The sequence below is a fragment of the Pan troglodytes genome, chromosome 17 (assembly GCF_028858775.2).
Source record: "Pan troglodytes isolate AG18354 chromosome 17, NHGRI_mPanTro3-v2.0_pri, whole genome shotgun sequence".
Classification (NCBI taxonomy): domain Eukaryota; kingdom Metazoa; phylum Chordata; class Mammalia; order Primates; family Hominidae; genus Pan; species Pan troglodytes.
Window position 1 is genome coordinate 86921323 of NC_072415.2, and position 22716 is coordinate 86944038.

General features: G+C 42.4%; 1 protein-coding gene across 5 annotated transcripts in view; it reads left to right on the forward strand.

Annotated features, from left to right (window-relative positions):
- ZNF236 (zinc finger protein 236) overlaps positions 1–22716 on the forward strand; it is a 148347-nt gene that overhangs the window by 46367 nt on the left and 79264 nt on the right. For all 5 annotated transcript variants that reach the window (XR_010152003.1, XM_016933929.4, XM_016933931.4 and 2 more), the window contains exons 5-9: positions 2401–2525; positions 6260–6432; positions 8790–8933; positions 10899–11102; positions 12071–12299. Coding sequence is in view for 4 of the 5 variants with exons in the window: in XM_016933929.4 (XP_016789418.1) it covers positions 2401–2525; positions 6260–6432; positions 8790–8933; positions 10899–11102; positions 12071–12299 (875 nt within the window). In the remaining variant the exon portion in view is untranslated. The remainder of the gene's footprint in view (positions 1–2400; positions 2526–6259; positions 6433–8789; positions 8934–10898; positions 11103–12070; positions 12300–22716) is intronic.

Below are 22716 nucleotides of genomic sequence, written 5' to 3' on the forward strand. Positions count from 1 at the left end.
TTTATGTTCCCATTTTGCAGATGAGAAAACCAAGATTAGAGGAACCAAGTAGTTCTATGAGATTTTGTAGCTTATAAGTCAGGAGTTTGAAATTTAAACCATAAGAGTCTGATTTTAGAGCTCATAATCTTAACAACTGACTATATTTGAATGCATTTATACATTTATTCGTAGTCAAACTTAACATGTTTTTAAAAATTTTATATTTTGCCTAATTCCTGATAATATATTTTTACTGATGTTTCTGTTTCTTAATAAAGTGAAATAAAATATTCTTCCTGGCCCTTTGCTCAAGTTAGCTAATGGTGATAATCAGTTTTCACACTAATTTAGCTAATTTCTCCAACAAACTCTAAAAGGCAATATTGGGCCAGGCACAGTAGTTCACGCCTGTAATCCCAGCACTTTGGGAGGCCAGGGCAGGCGGATCACCTGAGGTCAGGAGTTTGAGACCAGCCTAGCCAACGTGGTGAAACCTGGTCCCTACTAAAAATATAAAAATTAGCCGGGTGTGGTGGCACATGCCTGTAGTCCCAGGTACTCGGGAGGCTGAGGCAGGAGAATTGCTTGTACTCAGAAGGTGGAGGTTGCAGTGAACCGAGATCGTGCCACTGCACTCCAGCCTGGGCGACACAGCGAGACTCTGTCTCCAAAATAAAATAAAATAAAATAAAATGAAGGCAGTATCAATTATCATTTTAACTACCATATTATCAGTTTAGCTTGCCATCCTTCTAAGCTGCAATGTTTAGGAAATATCTGTACTTCTTAACAACAAGAAGTTCCGTGCCGGTTGATTACCACAGTTTATAAAATGGCTGAAGACTCTAATGTTTATTTAGCCTCTTAGACATTGCATTTGAGAAATGTGGACTGGACATCTCTGTATGATCAGCTGTCTCCTGTCTTTTTCATTTTGCCTCTTGTTGACTAATGTGGTACGCACCTAATGCTTTATGATTTCAGTGATTTTTTTTTCTTTTTTCCCCAACCAATTTGATGGTAATTTCAGTGATTTTTAAACCCCCACATATAATACATGGTCTCTATACACTCCAGATTTTTATTCTGATGAGGCTTTAACGCAGGCATTTTTTATGTTTCCTTGGAGGTTTGAAAGATGATTGAAGATGTTTAGGTGCTTGTGGCACTCAGACAGTCCTGGCTTCTAGGTCTTTCCAGACTGAGGAGCAAACCAGACAGACGAAGCCTCGCCCTCACAGAACTGCCCTTTAGTGAGGAGATAGGCAGTGACCAAGTGAGTGGGTTAGTCGGTACCACAGTTTCAGATAGTGGTGAGTGTCAAGAAAGAAGGACAGTGGGATGGGTGTGTGCAGTGTGGCTGAGGGAGGCTGGGGAGGCAGCTGTTGTGCGTGGGCCTTTCTGAGTGGGGCTTTTGGAAGGAGACTGGGGTGAGGAGCAGGGAGCCCTGCAGCCTTAGGGGACCCACCTTTCAGGCTGAAGGAGTGTGTTGGTGGAAGCAGTGAGCCTCCCTGGTCTGAGGAGCAGGAAGGTGGCCGGGGTGAGGAGAGCCTGCCCGGCGGGGCTGCGGATGTGCATTTCCCATGAGTGAGATGGGAGTCCTTGGAGGGTTTTGCACAAAGGGAATGGCGTGACCAGACTTTCGGGTGGCACTGGGCCTGGTGTGTGGGCAGGTGTCAAAAGCAGGGAGACCTTTTTGGAGGCTATGCAAGCAGTGCACTGGAGAGCCGAACCCGTTCTGAGGCCGCAGTGGTGGCTAGAGGGTGGAGAGACATGTCCACATTTGGGGGTGTTTCAGAGTAAGACCAGCAGCTTTTGGAGATGGACTAAAAAAATCCAGTGTGACTCCTGAGACTTAAATTTGTGCAAGAGGGAGCTTTCGTGTCTTGACATGGAAAGGAGCAGGTTGGGAATCAATGAAGAGTTCTGTTTTGGACACCACCCATGAGGCAATGCCAAGTGAGAGTTGGCTGTCCAGGGCTGGAGCCAGAGGAGGAGGCAGAGTTGCTGGAGGTAGGAGTTTGGACATCATTGGTATGCAGATGGTGCGGAGAGCAAGAGACTGGAGGAGATGGTGTGGGTCAGGTGTCAGTGTAGAAATTATACCCGTAGCATCTTTGTTTCTGACCATCACGGGTAAAGCTTTGTCTAGAAGAGACATTTTGCTCCCCCTGTCCCAATTTCTGTTTTTGACCTGGAAAAAACAAATTTTTTTTCATCAAAAATAGAGAAAAATGAGTTTTATGATTTTTAAAACTAACACATATACACACAGACACATACATATATGTGATTGATTTATCATTAAAACAGGTTCTGATGACTAGTCAGCCAAATTTTCTGGTAGGATTTTCATTTTGAAATTATGGTACAAGGGAGACATCTTACTGTGTATTTTGCCCCCCTTTATTACACTAGGGTATCAAGTACAAGGTCTTATAACCGGAATATCGACAGAAGTGGATTCACGTATTCGTGTCCGCACTGTGGAAAGACGTTTCAAAAGCCAAGCCAGCTAACGCGACACATTAGGATACACACAGGTATGAAAACACTGACTTCTGGATGACTGACTGTGTGGCTTGAAGGGAAGAACAGGTGCCTTTTTGCTAGCTCGACTTGGAATCTGATCCCAGCTTTCTCATAGTTTGCTGGGTAATCTTGCTGAAATTAGTTACTCTTTGTGTGATTTTATTTCCTTACTTGAAAAATGTGGCTCTTTTATCTGTATATAGCTGTCCTAAATTATACATTAACAAATATACTTAGTGCTCATTGAAAAGTGCTTGATACATGGTAGACTGTTAATAATTGGGGGTTGATATTATTACTGTTATTGGTATGGTATTTATTCCCTCATTTGTTGTTACTGTGTGTCAGATATTATACTGCACTAATTAGAGCTAAATTAACAGAGACCGGATGTGGTGGCTTACATCCATAATCCCAGCACTTTGGGAAGCTGAGGTGAGGGGATCTCTTCAAGCCAGGAGTTCAAGACTAGCACGGGCAACATAGCGAGATCCTGTCTTTACAAAAAACACAAAACTTAGCCAGGCGTGGTAGCACCCACCTGTAGCCCTGAAGTGGGAGGATTGCTTGAGTCTGAGAGTTTGAGGCTGCAGTGAGCTATGATCGTGCCACTGCACTCCAGCCTGGGTGACAGAGCAAGAAGGTCCTGACTCTTAAAAATAATAAAATTAAAAACAAATAAAATAAAAAACAAGGAAGCAGTGGATTTTCATATTCTTTTATAATTTTGCCTTCACTACGCTATGGAACATTGAAATAATAAAACTATTTCTCCATGCCTTATCTTGTTCCTTAGTTTTGCTTGAATATTTGAAAGTGAGTACAGCATTCATAGCTGAATACTCTTTGCCATCTTGTAAAGAGCAGCCTGGTTATAATATTGTATTAGTAACACGCATGATCTCTAGGGAAGGAAAAAGGAAAATTGTATGAATATTTTTAGTATTTGAGGTTTGCAATTAAAATGATCCATGCTTTGTCCTTTTGTTTTCTTCTGTATTTCTTGATTTGGTTTTCTTTTATAGTGATAAAGTAAGAAATCTCACAGCTATTTTGCTTGGCTGCTATTGTTTGTCAAGCAGTTCTATTATGTTACATTGCTTTTTTTTTATTTTTCAGAGTTTTAGTGAATATTTCTATGTAGAGTATTGTGGAGTCATTCAGATGATTTCAATGTTTATATGTCAGCATAAAGTTAATATTTTTAGAGCATCAGTTTTTATTTATTTTCTAGAGTAAGAGAGAAAGAAAATGCCTTTGTAAATGTGCTAATACATTGTGTCTGTAGAGTATTCAGCTTTAATGTGTAGTCTTTGAAGTTTTAATCAATGAAAAAATAGTTTAAAAAGTTATAAACTTTACCCAAAGTAGAGATAAAGTAAAAAGTAAAGCAAATCCTTCTCGTGTTCACTTCTCAGTTGTCATTTACCTTTAACAGTTTGATATCTACCCCATTAGATTTTTTTTACGCATACATAAATATACCTACATCATAAGCATACTCTCACTCCTAGAGAGACACATGCGTGTAGAATCACATACTTAGGTGTCATTTTGGGATTCTGTGATGCGTACTCTTCCTGCATTGAACTGGAAGCATGTGTCACTTGCTCCAATTGGCTTGTGAGCTGCCTGGAGAGAGCAGCAGGTCCCAGCCCCAGGAGTCACGTAGGCCGGTGTGGTTTAAACAGGAGGCTGGCGGGCCCGGGTGGAGGTGGCAGGGAGTGCCTGCTTGCTGTTCAGGCAATTCCGTGTTCTGGGCTTGGTCTTCCAATAGCTGTGCCTCACAGTGTGTGTGATGATGTGAGGGGGGTGACCAGAATCCTGCTGGACCATGCCTGGATTGTGTATGCCCCAGCAGGGCTCCTGTCCAAAGGAGGCTGAGTACATTGCAGCATCGTCATCTAGAACAGGAAGGGTATCTCTTCGCAGGCAGTGCCGTGACTGGGCCACACTCTCGCCGTGCCTCCTGCCTGCCTGCCCTCCTCTCCTGTCTGCCCTCCTCTCCTGTCCCCACGTAGGCAGTGCTGTGACTGGGCTACGCTGTCACCGTGCCTCCTGCCCCCCTGTCCTCCTCTCCTGTCCCCATGCAGGCAGAGCCGTGACCGGGCCACACTCTCATTGTGCCTCCTGCCCGCCTGTCCTCCTCTCCTGTCCCCATGTGGGCAGAGCCGTGACCGGTCCACACTCTCACTGTGCCTCCTGCCCTCCTGTCCTCCTCTCCTGTCCCCACACAGGCAGTGCTGTGACTGGGCCACACTCACCGTGCCTCCTGCCTGCCTGTCCTCCTCTCCTGTCCCCACGCAGGCAGTCCCATGTCCAGGCCACACTCTCACTGTGCCTCCTGCCCGCCTGTCCTCCTCTCCTGTCCCCATGCAGGCAGAGCCGTGACTGGGCCACGCTCTCACTGTGCCTCCTGACTGCCTGTCCTCCTCTTTCACACCCTTGCCCCCTCCGAGTTAAAGCAGGGATTTTTACCATTTGTGTACTGTCCCCAAGCTTGTTATATCTCATTCACTTATTTAACCCTAAAGCTGTTCAGAGAAGCAGGGATCTGATGTTATTATGAACTCAGCTGCTTTCTGTTTCTTAGGGAGTGAAAATTTAGTAAGACTAGAAATTTAAGTAGCCTTGCAGTTAGGTTCTAACCTAACTCGATTTTGTCTTTTTGCTCATTCCTTCATTCATCAGATCCGTACTGCATGCTAGTGTGCACAGGGCCCTGTTCTAGGTGCTGAAGAGCCGCAGCGCACAAGCACTTGCCTTCTTGGAGCGTGCATTCTAGGGAGGGGAGATGGACATTAAGTAAAATGTAAAAGGTCAAATGCTGAGAAGTCTGCAGAAAAATCAAGCAGAGAAGGGGGCTAGGGGTTCCCAGGGAGGACACAGGAGATTTTAATGTTAAATGGAATGGACCGGAAAGTCCTCAGTGTAAAGGCGATTTTGAGCAAAGGCCTGAAGAATCTGAGAGAGCAAGCCTTGGGGATACTGGGGCGAGAACCACCCAGGCGGCGGATTTCAGAGGCCCGGAAGTGGAAACCTGCCTGGTGTGTCTGAGGGCGGTGGCAGAAGTGGGTAGAGGGAACAAGAGAGCAGGGGCAGGGGAGCTGACAACAGCTGGTGTGCGAAGCACTGCACTGGCACCTCCTCTACTGAGTATTAGAAGAACTTTGATTTTACTCTAGGGGGGATTGGAAGCCATTGAGGGTTTTCAGCAGACAAGTGACTTGCTCAGACTTAAAGAGGGTCATTTTGTCTGTTGTTTTGAGAGCAGCCTAGGAAGGAGCCAGGGTGGAAGCAGTGAGTCAAGTTGGGGGTGGTTTCAGGAGCTTTGAGTGATGGGGGAGTGCCTTACCCTGGGGTGGTGGTTGTGGACGGGAAGCAGGGCTGCTCTGGGTGTATTTTGAAGTTATTATTGAGTGTGAGACGTGAGAGAAACCAAAGATAAGGATGACTCCAAGGTTTTTTGCCTGATCCCCTGGAAGGATGGCATTGCCTGATCCCCTGGAAGGATGGCATTGCCTGGGGAAGCCCACAGGTGGAGCAGTTTGCGAGATGGTCAAGTGCAGTTTTGACATGTTAATTTTGAGATTTAAAGTAGACACTTGTATATATGCATCTAGAGTTCTGGGGAGACATTTTGGCTGGAGGGATAGGTTTGGGTAACTTCAGTGTTGTTCTTTTCAATCTGTAAGATGCCCATACAATATGGAATTATATTTTGATCATTTTTCTCCCACTCTAGGTGAAAGGCCGTTCAAATGTAGTGAATGTGGAAAAGCTTTTAACCAGAAGGGGGCACTGCAGACCCACATGATCAAGCACACAGGTGAAAAACCCCATGCCTGTGCCTTCTGTCCTGCCGCCTTCTCTCAGAAAGGGAATCTTCAGTCGCACGTGCAGCGAGTCCACTCAGAGGTAAACACGGGTTGGGGGCATAAGCGATATTTCACAGGGGACAGTAGGTATCTTTTGGGTTAATAAACGTACCTGAGAAATTCTTTTCCATTTAAAAAAATGCAGATTGATTTTGTGCCGAGCAGACCCTGTTTTAAAAAATACATATGTGGGAATTTTTTTGGTTTATTACATGTGGAAGAAATATAAACTACTATCTTTTTTGTCTTCTTGCTGACAGCATGGCTTTGGGGAATAAATATTTGAAAATAATCCTAATACCTTTGTTAGTTATAGTCTGTCATTCTAAATAATGTATTTCATCCCTTTAGCAAACTTGAAACACAGGCAAGTGTAAGAAATTTAAAGATAAGAAATAAAATTGGGGAAAAAAAGTGTTTTTCTTACTGCTAATACTACAGAGCTCATATGGTACATGTCCGTTCCCTCTTGGACAGAGGCCTGCTTTGTTCATTTCCTTCCATGCTGCTTGTCCAGTCTTTCGACTAAAATGATGATTTCCTGTGGTAATTTTCTGTTGTCTACAGAGCATACTGATGTGTAGATCCTCTGCAAGTATTTCTGTAAAGCAGGTCAACCTTTGCTCTAACTAACCATCATGACTTATTGATTTATATTCTAATTGTAGAATATAAAGAAATATTTAAACAACACAAATACTTTTATCATGGATCAGTATATCCTATGGAATGATTTTGCAGAATGAAAACTATCATATTCTTGAGAGCAAATGTGTATCTCTTAATTTTTTACTTAGAATAATACCTTAACTAACACTGAAGTGAACTTAGAGTTAATACTCACTATCCAAATTTAATAAAAACAAGTAGAAGCTGTCTTTGATCTTAGATAAACAGAATGTCTAAAATGAAAAAGAGAATCTAAAATGAGAAAAAAACCCTGCACATCTCACGTAGTTTTATGAACAGATTCAGAGTTCCATGTTCAATGAGTTAATCTTTTTAGTATCTAAGACCCAGAGACATTAGGAAGGCATGTCAGTGTTAGTGAGGTACTGAGGTTACCTTTAGATTTCGGAAGAATAAATTTGGGCTGTTGTAAGTCATTCTTGTGGTGTTGCCTCTGGGTGAAGATGATTGCATAGGAAGGATCGTCTATTTGTGTAGCACACAGAAATGCCTCACTGGAACCTTAGAGGAGCCTTGTGAGGTACTTGTCAGTACTCCTGAGTTTAGAAAACTCCCCCCATGCTAAAGAGCCCAGAGACTCACCTGTTGCCACTGAGAAGTGCTCTCGGACCTGTACTAGAATGGGTTGTTCCAGAAAGAGCCTCTAAAGATTGGTTCATAAATATTATCCAATCTTGTAAGAATCTAAATTTGGTTCTTAGAGAGGCACCAGAAACAGAATGGAAGTCTTACTCAAGTTCGGAAGGGGCCAATGGGTTTTCAAGCTAGCCTTCATAGTTCTACAATAACTAACACTGGGTTTTAGTAACAGAGAAAGAATATTTTAGGTATTTTCTCCATTCACAGCTGTTCTTACTCATTTTACTGGTTTCCATGGTTTCTGGATTTATCATAGCTTTAAAAATTAGTTGTTAGGCCAGGTGTGGTGGCTCACGTCTGTAATCCCAGCACTTTGGGAGGCTGAGGTGGGTGGATCACCTGAGGTCAGGAGTTCGAGACCAGCCTGGCCAACATGGCAAAACCCCATCTCTACTAAAATACAAAAATTAGCTGGGCACGATGGCAGGCGCCTGTAATCCCAGCTACTTGGGAGGCTGAGGCAGGAGAATCACTTGACCTGGGAGGTAGAGGTTGCAGTGAGCCGAGATCACGCTGTTGCACTCCAGCCTGGGCAACAGAGCATCTCAAAAAAAAAAAAAAAAAAAGAAAGAAAAAAAGAAAATTAGTTGTTGATACAGAATATCAAAATTGATGAAAAGTTCATATATCATTATGACCATCTTTCCTAACCTCTGTGGTTTTGGCCATCTGAAAGCATATTTGGTGTAATATGTATTTATATATAACTGTCTGGCCTTTGCTATTGAACATTGTATTCAACTGTTTAAAAAACTGAGAACATCTTATGCCTGACAGTTTGTTTTTGTTAAATTACAATAATTGAAAAATGTGTTTTCTCACTCTTGAATAATTTCTATTTTATAGAAAAGACTGAAATTTCAATTCATCTTATACCGGCAATATTGTTTAAAGAGTAGGGTCATTGATTCTAGAACTATCTAATTTAAAAGAAAAAAGGTAATGTTGAAGGGTTAGATTATTTCTGTCATTTTGAATGGAATGGTAAATTATGATTTGCCATAATTTAGATGTTTAAATTTAACAATTAATTGTAAAACATCATTTTTTTCTTTTTTATTCTTTAAGGTCAAGAATGGTCCTACCTATAACTGTACAGAATGTAGTTGTGTATTTAAAAGTTTAGGCAGCTTAAACACGCATATCAGCAAGATGCATATGGGTGGGCCACAGAATTCAACAAGTTCTACAGAGACTGCTCATGTTTTAACGGTAAGTTTAGTAATTTGGAAGAACTTCTTTTTAAACTAAAATCTGTCGTTTTAAATATGACCTTTACAATTGAATATTTAGTAGCAAAAAGGTGCTATGAAAATTTTTTATATGAAGAAAAGGTGCTACTTTTTAAAGAATTAAAGAAAGTCAATCTTTTAAAATTTGAGAATAATAATTAGATGACTGATTCAGACTGTCATCTGAACCTGTGAAAATAAGACAAACTGTAATCATTAATTTGTGAAATGATGATTTCTACAGTATTATTGATGATTATTGAATATTCTTTAAATTAAAATTTAAGAATTAATTATCCTTTGTAGGTAATATTTCTCTTTTCTTATGTGACAGTGATAATTTTTCCTAAGTCTTTGGACTTTTGAAACTAAATTATATTTTTCAGTACATGTAGTTAAAAATTGTATGACTCTAAATACATATGCCTACACACAGAGAGACACAGGTGCGCGCGCACACACACACACACAGGGACATACACCCACTCTTATTTTTTCTGTAGGCATCTTTAGCTCAGTCTCATTTAGTTACTCGTACTGCACTACCCTCTCAACAGATTAATAAATGGTAAAATTTAAGCATCAACTATAGTTATCTTAATAGTAGTAGACATTAAATACAAAAGTGTCGGAAGTTTTAATGTATGCTTATGAATGCAGTTACTTGGTTGTATTATGTCAACAGCTGCCTCCTACCAGTATGGAAAATAAGTCTAATTAATACTTAGTTTTTAAACATTAGGTTTACCTTTAGTGTTTGTTTTTTCTTTTCTTTTTTCATAATATTTGCAGTGTGGGATGGTTCCTCAATATATTCTTGACCAGGTAGAATGTTGTAAAATGAATTATAAAGCTGGAGAATAGTTAGAGTCCAATAATTATGTCTTCAAAATTCTATTTTGGTCTGAATTTTTAAAATACAATTTTTAACGTTGTGTAAATCAACCGAGTATTAGTTTTCATCATTTCCTTTGGCAATATGCAAATCAAAACATAGATGTAGTGAATAATCTAGAAAAATAGTCCAGATCATTTTAAACATTTATATTCTCAATAAAAAGAAATGTAATTATAGGGATTTAGAAACCTGGAATCTCCCTTATACTCTTACTTGGGCAGGTAAGAACATAGCAGTTTTTACAGACAATTTGGGCAGAAAGTACAGAGAGCTACCATATACTCCTCTTCTCTTGTGCTCAGTTTCCCACATTTCTGACATGGTGCATCGGTCGGGTACATTTGTTACAACTGGTGAACGAATGTGGATATATTATTATTAGTAACCAAAGTCCATAGTTTTTGTCAGGGTTCACTCTCAGAGTTGTCCATTCAACGGGTTTTGACAAAGGTAGAGTGTCCTGTCCCCACCCTCACAGTGTCGTATGGGTAGTTTCCCTGCCATCCGTTTTCTTCTGGATGCGACATTTCGGATTCCCGAGCCCTGCAGGGGTGGGACTGGCTCTCTCTCCCATCACAGCCCTTTCCTCTGACTTAGGTTTTCTTGGCTGTAGCATTACAGCGCTTTTATTCCTCCAGTCTCCCTGCAGGAAGAATTTTTTCACAAATGTGTTGAATTATTTTGACTGCAGTGGTTTCTTTCCTACTTTTTAAATTTGTATAACTTGATATTTTAAAAATTCCTTCACTTCAATTTTATGGGCTAACAGGAAGGTGAGGGTTCACGTGCTCAATCTGCCATCTTGAGTCTCTATGCTCACTGGAAAAAACTGTACAAAATTGCATTAGAACAATGTATTGAGTATATTAAGAGCCAATATCGTGCCAAACACAAGAATCAGTGAGGCATTATATTTAAAATTTATGTTTAGGATACTCTTAGATTTTAACACCCTTAAGGAGGGTATTGCCTGTTTTTTTTTTTAATTTTCCTTTTTAAATTGAAGAGCAAAATTGTATTTTTAATGAAAATGTTTCTGTGTTTCAGGCCGCACTCTTTCAGACGTTACCTCTTCAACAGACGGAAGCCCAAGCCACGTCGGCCTCAAGCCAGCCGAGCTCCCAGGCGGTGAGCAACGTCATCCAGCAGCTCCTGGAGCTCTCAGAGCCGGCGCCGGTGGAGTCGGGGCAGTCCCCGCAGCCTGGGCAGCAGCTGAGCATCACAGTGGGCATCAACCAGGACATTTTACAGGTGAAGCACGCTTCCCTGCGGTGTGAGGCTTACGCGCTTGTGCTGGGTCAGAAACCAGGGATGATAATTGAGAATAAATCTGCAGGGCTTGTCAAAGTCAGGGTATCCTCATGAAAAATGCGCCTGAACCGAAAGAAATTAATATGCCTACTTAATTGCTTATGGACGGCGCAACATTCAAATGATTTATTCATCTATACATTAAAAAAAAAAATCACAAACTTTTATTTTTTTTCCATAAGTGAACTTTACTTGAAAAGAACAGGCTTTTCCGAAGTTGTATCTATTTATGTTGACAGAGGTGGAAAAAGTGTTTTATTCTTTCTTGAGGTTCTGGTTTATGATTTGGAGACAGTCATGGGTGTTGACAATTCTGAGAGCGTTCATACTGCCTGGCCTTCTCTCGTGGGTGTGTGGGCAGCACCTGCACGTGTGGGAGAGGAGGGGGGCAGGAGCGCAGAGCCCCCAGCCTTCTAGTCCACCGCGACTTCACACTAACTCTTCACTCCTCCTGTCTCTCTGTTACTTGTTTAACCTTCCTCCTGTACCTTCATGGGGAAGAGCTGGCCAGGGGTATGAGGAATCTCAGGGTGTCGTTCTACAGCCGATACCTGAAAGTTAAACCCAGTGTAACTCAAAAGGCTTAAAATAGGGATTCCCAAGACTATTTAGAGACAACCAAAGTTGTGTGAGGTAAGATTTCTGAAAGTCAAATAAATTTTAATTCCCTTTAATTTAGAAATGTAAATGTTTATATTATTTTGGGTGGGGGCAAGATGTTATATCATCAGAAAGGACGTTACAGCCTCAAAGGGTTGGAAGCCTCACTTATAAGTGATGACTTGGAATTGTAGATTCTTATTTCTTGGAGTGGAATTAGAATTCTATAGGGAAAGCTTTTGATTGATTTTGGTAGGCAGATTTGGGCCATCGTTACCTTCTAACCTTTTAGTTTTGTTCTGTCTTAGCAAGCCTTAGAAAACAGTGGGCTGTCTTCAATTCCAGCTGCAGCACATCCTAATGACTCCTGCCATGCCAAGACCTCTGCACCACACGCTCAAAACCCAGATGTTTCCAGCGTTTCCAATGAGCAGACGGACCCCACAGACGCAGAGCAAGAAAAAGAACAGGAAAGCCCGGAGAAACTGGATAAAAAAGAAAAAAAAATGATAAAGAAGAAGTCACCGTTTCTACCTGGTAATTTTGCTAAACTTTAAAGTTTGGACATTTGGGATAGCATATTGCTGGTTTTTAAGAAATGTGCCCTTCTTTTTTCTTCTGAAGGTGATAGGATATGTTTGTTGAATGTTTTGTAGCTAGCTGTAGTTGGTTGGTATTTAAAATTAAAAAGAATGACAGCCATAAAATGCCTGAAACTTATCACTTTTCTTTAACCTGGCTTCTTTCCTGTATTCAGTTTCTCCTGACTCCTCGCCAGGGCTTGAAAGCTTCTTGTCTCTGTCTGTTCCCTTGAAAGCTTGTTGTCTCCGACTGTTCTCTCTCTGCCCTGCTTAGGCGCCTCCTCTCCACTCAGATCCATGGCTTTGCTTCAGTTCTTCTCACCCTTGGTGCTTCTGGCATCCAGCCATGTGGTTCTAGTAGCCTCTGACTAGTCCTTTCCTCTTCATCATCAAAGGACCCCTGCAGCACAGCTCCCTCCTCCACGCCTCACCATTTCCCATTACATGCCAAGATCCATTTCTTGGCTCCTGAGTATCCTGTCACCTGTCCCCTGCATTTCCATCCGCCCTCCCTCTGTGCTTCTAGGCACAAACTTATTAGACATTGTACTGAAACTGGATTCCTGCTGTTTCTAGGCATCCCTGTGTTTCTGCACATCATGCTTTCTGCAGGCTTTCTGCAGCAAGGATGCCTTCCTTCTACCTCTTCCTCTGGTCTCTGTCAAATCTTGGCCGTCATTCAAGCATCTTCAGTGCTCCGTCATTCAAGCATCTTCAGTGCTCCTCCTCGTGGATGGACTCTGAGGGGTGCTTTTCCTTGTCCTACCTCCCACAGCACTTAGAGTGTTTAGGATTCCTGTGTTCTCTCATGTTAATTGTGCACAGATGCAGTCTAATATCCCTTCTAGGTAATAAGCTCTTTCTGGCCAGGAATACAGCCTTTTCATTTCTGAACACCCCACAGTGCTCAATATGGCTCTTTCTACAGGAGCAGGAATTTACTACATCTTTCTTGAAAAAGACAGATTCCTGTGTTTTTGGCAAAACTGTTCTGTGAAAACCTTTCCCAGTTGTCTTGGGGAACAAGTGCATTCTTGCTACAAAGCATGGAATAACATTGCCATTTCTGTTAACACTTCTTTCCTAGAATACATTTTCTCATGTATAACATGATTCTGAAGTTCTTGTTTCTCAAACCACACTAGTCAGGCTCTTCTTCCCCTTGATCTGGCCTTCTTCTCCCCAAGGAAAGACAGGATGCTGGAATCTAAGCAGTTTCTCCCGCACAGTTTCCTGGTATCTGGCAGGGCAGGAAAGGAAAACAGGAGCCATTTCCGTGTATTTCGATTAGCTGTGTGGTAGTCTTCCAGGTTACAGGTGTGTTTTGTATTCCTGAGAATCTGATGCAGATTTATTACCTCTGTGCGAGTGCCCGCCTGAGCCCCACGGGCCACTGTCTCTAGTCATTGTGCTAAATCGGATGCTTTCACATGGGCAGCAAGCCACTGAGTGAGGAGCCACGTCAGACCTTCTCCTTCCTGAGAGTACACATAGCCATGGTCCTTAGACCGAGAAGGTGAGCACCACCCCATGCTGCTCCTTCCAGACCTTCACCCGCATGTGCTGGAAGCAGCTTTCTCCCTGCACCAAGTACTAGCCAGGGAATTCCACATGGAATTGCAAGAAACCTTCCTGTACGGTATTCTAGTTTGGGGTGCTGTGTTTACAGAGTTGGTAACAATTAGGTACTTTCTGGACTACTTGAATCAATCAAATACACATGTAGAGTACTGAGCAAGTGCATGCAGTTCTAATAATTTCCCATTACATTCATGGGATCCCTAGTACAAGTTGGAGCCAGTGCTTTTTTTTTTTTTTTTTTTTTAAGTGACCTCTCTAATATGGTGATGAGAAAACCATTGGGGACTTTTATTTTTTTTGAGACTGGGTCTTGCTGTGTTGTCCAGGCTAGAGTACAGTGGTGCAATTATAGCTCACTGTAGCCTTGAACTGCTGGGCTCAAGCAATCCTCCTCCCTTGACCTCCTGAGTAGCTGGGACTGCAGGCATGTGCCACCACATATGGCTAGTGAAAAACACTTCTTTTTGTAGAGCTGAGGTCTTGCTATGTTGCCCAGGCTGGTCTTAAATTCCTGGCCTCAAGTGATCCTCTTGCCCCAGCCTCCCAAAATGCTGGGATTACAGGCATGAGCTACCACACTTAGCCTGGGGACATGTTTCTATATAAAGATGTTCCTTTTAATTAAAACTTTTCAATTACTAGTGTACTTTTAACATAGTGATTATATCTGAAAATACCTCTCCAAGGATGGAGTATCATTTGATATCTTAGAAAGACCATGAGGAAAACTATTCTTGTCTCGTAAGTCATAACATTAATTGCTTATAACTAACCTTCATTAGGTTCCTAAGTTAAGCATACTCTGCCATGTAAAATTATTGCTTTTGATTTATTCACTTTCGTCAGAGTGAATGTTTTCGGCAGGATTTGCTTGGTTTGAAGAAGTTATATTAAAAATTTAACAAATGCTTTTATAGTTATCATGCAACTTGTGACACATAAATCATTGTGAATTTTTAGTAAAGTTTGAAATTTATGACCAGGCGCAGTGGCTTGTGCCTGTAATCCCAGCACTTTGGGAGGCCGAGGTGGGTGGATCATGAGGTCAGGAGTTTGAGACCAGCCTGGGCAACATAGTGAAACCCCGTCTCTATTAAAAATACAAAAAATTAGCTGGGTGTGGTAGCAGGCACCTGTAATCCCAGCTACTCAGGAGGCTGAGGCAGGATAATCGCTTGAACCCGGGAAGTGGAGTTTGCAGTGAGCCGAGATCATGCCATTGGACTCCAGCCCCGGCGACAGTGTGAGACTCCATCTCAAAAAAAAAAAAAAAAAAAGAAATTTATCGTGGTGAAATATTGCCTATCTAGAAATCATGGTGAATGGTGTTTTGGAAAGCTGATGATTGACTCCTTTAAGGATGAAAATGGTATGGTATAGTGAAACTATTGTGTGTGGAAACTTTTCTAAAAGTCCTTGCATACTTTACCTTCTTAGATCAGAGTGTGGTCTTGTTAACTTAGCCACTTCTTGATGACCTGGGGTCACTGCCGTGAACTTCGGTGTACTCTACTGGGCTGTAATTGGCTGGCATCCTACTGTCCTATTTCAGTCCACGGGCTCCAGGATGGTGTGGCTCTTAGACTCATCTGCTTTTTGAAATTATTATCTCTGCAAGTGTGCTTTTTAAACATTCACTGTAACAAACCTCCCATGTTCTTCTTTTGTTGTTTGTGGTCTGCCAAGTTCTTACAGCTCAGATAAATTTGATTTTTATAATTGCGTAAAAGCTAAGTGCAGGTAGCCTTTCTCCTTCTCCGTGGGGTCTGCATCCATGAGTGCAACCGACCTCATATCAGAAAATCCTCAGTAAGTGTACTGCAGTAAGCCCAAAGCAGTGTTAAAAATACTAGTGTGAATGGCACACAAAAATTGCTTTTTTCCCCCCTAAATTATTAACTGGAATTCTCATTGTGAAGTAGACCCAGGGAGATGCAGTCCTTAGGGTTCCCGCCCTGGAAGAGTACCTTTAAAGAATTCTCATAAAACTTTAGCCTCAGGCTGCTGAAGCACTTGACAAAAGTCCTAAATCATTCCTGGGGCGGCGTGCGAGGAGGGCAGGTTTCCTTGGTGAAGATGCTCAGTGCGTCCTGGGCTGCATCGGAGATGCACTGTTCTCAGTGTCACTGTGTAACCACATAAGGCAGTACTGTTTGTGCGTCTGCCAGGACAGAGATTTGTTTTCAAGGTTCTGGGAACCACATGGGGGCAATGCACTTATAAACAGGAGCAAGAAATCCCACAGTCCCTCCAAACCTCCCTGAGGTTCTCAACTTTGAAGGACAAAACCCGTTTCTGTGCACTTGGATCTGGATATTCAGCTGCTCCTGTGAGACAGTAACCAGCACTCATTCTCTGTTCTCTGTACCTTCACTCATTCCACTGCCTGTGACTGACAGAAGGGAGGCAAAGTAACTCCTTGGCAGCATCTGCCTTTCTCAGCAGCAGACTGGTTGTTTTCTTCTGCTGGTCAGAGCAATTCTTCAACAACTGCATGAGCAGAGGCATGAACATCTGTCGTAAAATGGGGATACCTATGTCTTAGGCTTGGCTGTAATCTGCTTGATAAAAGGAATGAGTTCCTGGGGGTCTCTTCCTTCGTAGTCTTTGAGCACATGTCTGAGCAGACAAGAGGAACAGAAGGACTTCTTCCTCCAGGCAAGTAATCATGCAATGAGGAAGAACATGGGACCTCTGCTTCTGAGCATATCCTTCTGTAAGGCACAGCTGAGGGCTGATGAGAATATCTGTAAACAGTTCAGAGCCTCTGAACAGCCACGCCATTCCCCAGTCTGCTCACTGCTCTGGCAAGTCCAGCACCATGGTTGAAGCAGTCTGTTATAGATGCCTACCTTTCTTCCCCTGCGGTCAGCATCAGTGTTCCTAACAGAAGTTTAAACTTTTCCATCAGTGGAGTCCACAGATTCCTCAATTAATGCTTGCTTCCTTTTTGATGGGTGTTTGCTGTCAATAATTGGTATTCCGGCTGTCTCGTAAACAAATAGTTGATTATTGTTCTTCAGTAAGGACTGCTAACCATTCTCAGTGGAGAAAGCCCTGATAAGTCTTCTATTCTATTGAGAATATCCTCAGTGAAAGGATTCATTGTTTCTTGAGAGATCTGACAAATCTAAAGAACTGCCAAGCAGTTCCGCTGCACGCTTTTGCGCTACAGTGTTGCAGACCCCCTGTGATCTAAGAAAGCCATTAATACCCACGGAATGTGTTGAGATTCAGCGGTAAAGAACTTTCCTGTCTGACAAGTTCCGAAAAACTCATGTCACACATAAGAGCTAACTCCTGACATTACCAACGGCTGTGTCATATTTGCAGAGCACTAGCCATTGAACCAGCACCTGAGAAGGGGGCACCATGAGATCCTGGAAGAGCTTCTCCCAATTTCTATAGCAAGCCTGCTGCTCCTGCAGCTTCTGTAAACCGTGTAGCCTACCAGTGCTGTGGTGTCGAAATATAAACTGCACAGGAGTCAGCAGTAACTTGGTGAAGCTTGAGCTAGCCGGTCCAACAGTAACTTCTGTTGTTTTTTATAGTTGACAAACATGGCTTCATCGTTACTCTCGTTTTCAAAGATAGGGTCTTCATCATAAGTTCCTTTGTGGCAACTAACATGATTGCTGCTGCACCGGCTTTCTGCTGATCTGAGAGCACTCTAAGATGTTTCAAAATCTGAACATAATCACAGCAAAAGCCAGTATCTTAGAGGAGGTCCTGTCATCAAGAGCTAGTCACCACAGCGTCAGTGCCATCCTTGTTTCAGCAGCTTCTAGTGCCTCTTGAGCATTCTTGATATCCCCATTCTGAATTCACGTAGTCCAGCTAACTATCAGTGACTGTCTCTTTCCTGTGACCAGCTGAGAAAACCTGGCCAGGAAATCAACATCATCTTCGTGGTCAATGCTGAAAAACCCAGCAGACTGTAGTACTTGTTAAAAAGATTCTACTGGCTGGGCGCGGTGGCTCACAACTGTAATCCCCGCACTTTGGGAGGCCGAGGTGGGTGGATCTCCTGAGGTCAGGAGTTCGAGACCAGCCTGGCCAACATGGTGAAACCTGTCTCTACTAAAAATACGAAAATTAGCTGGGCATGATGATGCGCACCTGTAGTCCCACCTACTCGGGAAGCTGAGGAAGGAGAATGGCTTGAACCCAGGAGGCAGAGGTTGCAGTGAGCCGAGATCACACTACTGCACTCCAGCCTGGGTGACAGAGTGAGACTCCATGTCTAAATAAATAAATAAATAAATAAATAAAAAGATTCTACTAGCTCCATTTCATCAGCAGGGTCCGTTCCTCGATTTACAGTTTCAGATATCCAGTCACATGCTTCTGTTAACCCAGTCCTAGCAGCATATCTATAAACCTATCATTGGTTGAGGGCCAGGTTTATGTAAGAGGCTGTATTAGTCTGTTCTCATGCTTATAATGACATACCAGAGACTGGGTAATTTATAAAGGAAAGAGGTTTAATTGACTCATAGTTCCACATGGCTGGGGAGGCCTCACAATGATGGCAGAAGGTGAATAAGGAGCAAAGTCACATCTTACATGGCTACAGGCAAGAGAGACATGTACAGGGCAACTGCCCTTTATAAAACCATTAGACCCCGTGAGACTTATTCAGTGTCAAGAGAACAGCACAGGAGAAACACACCCGCATGATTCAGTTACCTCCCACCAGGTCCCTCCCACGACATGTGGGGATTATTAGCATTCAAGGTGAGATTTGGGTGGGGACACAGAGCCAAACCATATCAGAGGCTTTTGTGTGAAGCCCCAAGACCCAGCACTGACCTGTCGCTTCTGATTTGTATAATGATTATTTGGTAAGATTTGCTGCCGTGGTTCCACCAGGTTCGAATGCACTGTTCCCAGTGTTCTAGTAGGTCTGCTACTGAGAGAGTGTTTAGAAAAAAAAAAAAAAAGCATAAAAAACAAATGCCAGGCACAGTGGCTCACGCCTGTAATCCAGCACTTTGGGAGGCCAAGGCAGGTGGATCACAAGATCAGGAGATCGAGACCATCCTGGCTAACATGGTGTAACCCCATCTCTGCAAAAAAATTAGCCGGGCATGGTGGCGGGTGCCTGTAGTCCCAGCTACTCGGGAGGCTGAGGCAGGAGAATGGCATGAACCCGGGAAGCGGAGCTTGCAGTGAGCCGAGATCATGCCACTGCACTCCAGCCTGGGCGACAGAGCGAGACTCCGTCTCAAAAACCAAACAAACAAACACTTAGGCTGTGCAGTGAGATATTCTGTAACAGAAGTCAAGAAGGTGAGTCAAGCTGTTGTATTTCACGTGAAGGTCTCCTGTGGCTGAGGAGTCTGCATTTGTGCGTGACGCTGAGATATGAGTCCCTCTCTAATTAGATGTTGGACAGTAGTTACTTCTGAATATTTGATGTTCTGGTCCTTGAAAGCAGAAAGACTTTGTGTCACCCTGACTGTCGTCTGGGCTAGAACTTCTGTGTGTACCTGTCAGGCGTCTGGGGGAATCTTTTGATGTTCCCAGCAGGCCAGGGTCCTTTGTTGGAACCAACATTTGGATTTTGTCCCAAAAGAGCAGGGTCATCCATCCCAGGTGCTCTACTTGGAGTTTTCTGATTACAGTAGGTGCTCTCCGATCCCACGGAAGAACCCACAGATGTTTTTCTGGTCACTGCATTCCCCCTGTCTGTCTCCCCTACCCATGTCTGGCCAGTGGTCTTCCTCTTTGGTCGTCCTTGTCCTCCTGACGGCCCAGCTAATGCTGGAGATGAAGCTGGCTGGGTGGTCTATGGCACCTTCTCTTGCATGGGAGCTAATTGAAGACTGAAGAGAACACGTCTAGGCTTTTTTCCTCTCCTGCCAAGAAACTTTCTGCAGCATGTAAGGCTTTCTGTAATTTAGCCCTGCCTGCACTTCTGACTCTTGCTAGTCCCACCAGGCATCCTGTACCCCAGCCATATTGAACTGGAGGTTTCTGGGACTCACCTTCACACCTGGCTTTTGCTGCTGCTTTTATCTGATAAATATACCTCAGGCCGTGTCCTTCTTGGCAAATATCTGCCTTCGAAGCTCGCCCGCAGGGCCACCTTATTTCTGCAGAAGTTTCTGAGCCTCCTCCTATGGAAGTAATCAGCACTGTCTTTGCATTCCTGGTGTGCATCCATGCACACATCTGTCTTGGCACCTCTGATGCTCTGCCATACATGCTTGGTTACACTGCCCTACCCGCTTCTCCCCTAGACCACAGTCCTTTCCAGGGCAGATACCTCTTGATGCCTGGCATGGTGCTTGGCACTTGTCATGCTGTGCTTGAAGTAGCACTGGGAAGACAGACCTCCTTGAGAAAACTGCACTTAGGCGCTAGGATCACGTGGACCTCACTGGCCATCTGGTCCTGGGCAAGTCAGTTAAGATGTCAACTTCTCATCTGTAAGGTGGGACTAAGGATAGAGTAAATGGAAGATAAATGAATGGGAGGATCCATGTAAAGTGGATAGCATGGTGGTAGCTGACCAATAATAAGTGTTTAATGAATATATATGTTTTTAAATTATTTTTAAATAGGTGAAACATGCCCATGCCACACAATTCAAAAGACACAGTGGTGTCCACAGAACTTCTGTGAGGGGTCTTCTGCCACCCCTCCCCAGGGAAGCGCACCACTACTGTCTTCTGTGTCTTTTAAACAAGCACAGGCATCTGTGTGATTGTTTTCTAGGAGGATGAGTGGCTTCCTGCTAGAGGTATAATATAATGTGATGTTATTTTTTAGGTTACTTTTTTCCACTTGATATCTTATTTTTCAAAATGCTTGAATAGTGTTTCATTTTATGAATGTATCATAATCTAACCAATCTGCAGCCATTTGCTAACATGAATGATGCTGCAGTGGCCGTGTGTGTAGCTGCATCATTTCACACATGTACGTTTATCTGTAAGGACATTTCAGTTTAAAATAATTTCAGTCTTAGTGGAAATGTTTCAAAACAATACAAGGAATTCCCATATACCCTTCATCCATATTCCCCCAAATGTTAACATTTTACTACATTTGATTTTGCTGTTTAGCTATTATTTTCCTGAATTTTCTGAGAGTGACTTGTAGATATAATGCCCTTTTAACTGTAAATATTTTTTAGTGTGTATTTCCTAAAATCAAGGACATCCTTGTACATAATCATAGTAAAGTCATCAATATCAGGAAATTAAAATTGACCCAGTACTATTGTCCACTGTACCGACCTTATTGAAATTTTATCATTGGTGTCAGTAACATACTTGATAACAAATGAAAAGGATTTTGTCAACAGTTACACTTTCCTTTGGTAAAAAGGAATAAGTTTTGATAAACAGTTATACTTTCATGTAGTCATGTAGATTTACCCTTCTAGGAGCAATTATTGGAGCACCTGTTTCCTCACAGCCTTTTCAAGAAATTATCAAAATTTGGGGATTTTTTTAACTCATCCAATGGGTTAGAAAATGGTGTCTTATTGTACGTTTAATTTGCATTTTTCTTACAAGGAATAAGGTTGAAAGCTTTTCAAAAGAGTACCTATATTTTCCTATAAGACTAATTCTTGACTTCTTTTGTCCATATGGTATTAAAGATGATAGCATTTTGTGAGCTATATTTGTGGGATACAGTTTACTCCTAGACAACACAAATTTGAACTGCAAAGGTCCACTTATATGCAGGTTTTATCCTGCCTCTGCCACCCTGAGAGAGCAAGACCCCCCGACTTCCTCAGCCTACTCAACATGTAGACAAAGAGAGGAAAACCACTTCCACTTAATGAATAGGAGATATATTTTCTCTTCTTCATGCTTTTCTTAATAACATTTTTTCTCTAGCTTTATTGTAAGATTATAGTGTATAATACATGTACAAAATATGTGTTACCTGTTGATGTTACTGGCAAGTCTTCTGGTCAACAGGAGGCTATTGATAGTTAAGTTTTTGGGGTATCTTATAGGCAGATTTTTAACTGCATCGGGGTCAGTGCCTCTAACCTCCGAGTTGTTCAAGGGTCAGTTGTACATTTTTTTCTAATTTGTTTGCCTTTTTGAGCTGAAAAACTTTTTTAACTGGGGAAATATTTATTTATATGTATAGCTAAGTTTGTCAATGTTTAATGACTTTAGGCTTGGGTGATATTTAGACTTCATCACTGACATTATGGAAAGATAACCTCTTCTCTTATATCTGACTTTTATAATTTAATAGGTTTTTTTTTTTTGAGACAGGGTCTCTGTTGCCCAGGCTGCAGTGTGGTGCCACGATCATAGCTCACTGCAGCCTCGACCTCCCAGGCTCAAGTGATCCTCCTGCTTCAGCCTCCTCAGTAGTTAGGACTATACGTGTGCACCACCACACCTAGTTAATTTTGTTATTTTTATTTTTGTAGAGACAGAGTCTTGCTCTGTTGCCCAGGGTGGTCTTGAACTCCTGGCCTGGAGCAATCCTCCTGCCATGGCCTCCCAAAGTGCTGGTATTGCAGTCATGAGCCACTATGCTTGTCCATAATTTAATGTTTTAAACTAAATCTTTGATTTAATTTTTTTTTTCAGGTGGCCACCCAGATATGCAAACATCATTTGTCAAATAAGTCATGTTTTCCCAATTGAAATGTAATGCCACCTTGATCACACTCCCAAATCTATATATGTCTTTTCTGGACTGTTCTACTCCTCTAATCTGTCTTTTTATTCAAGTGTTCTGAGTGTACTTTGATAACTAGAAAGCCAGTCTTCTCTTGATACTCCTTTTTAAAAGTGTATTTTTCA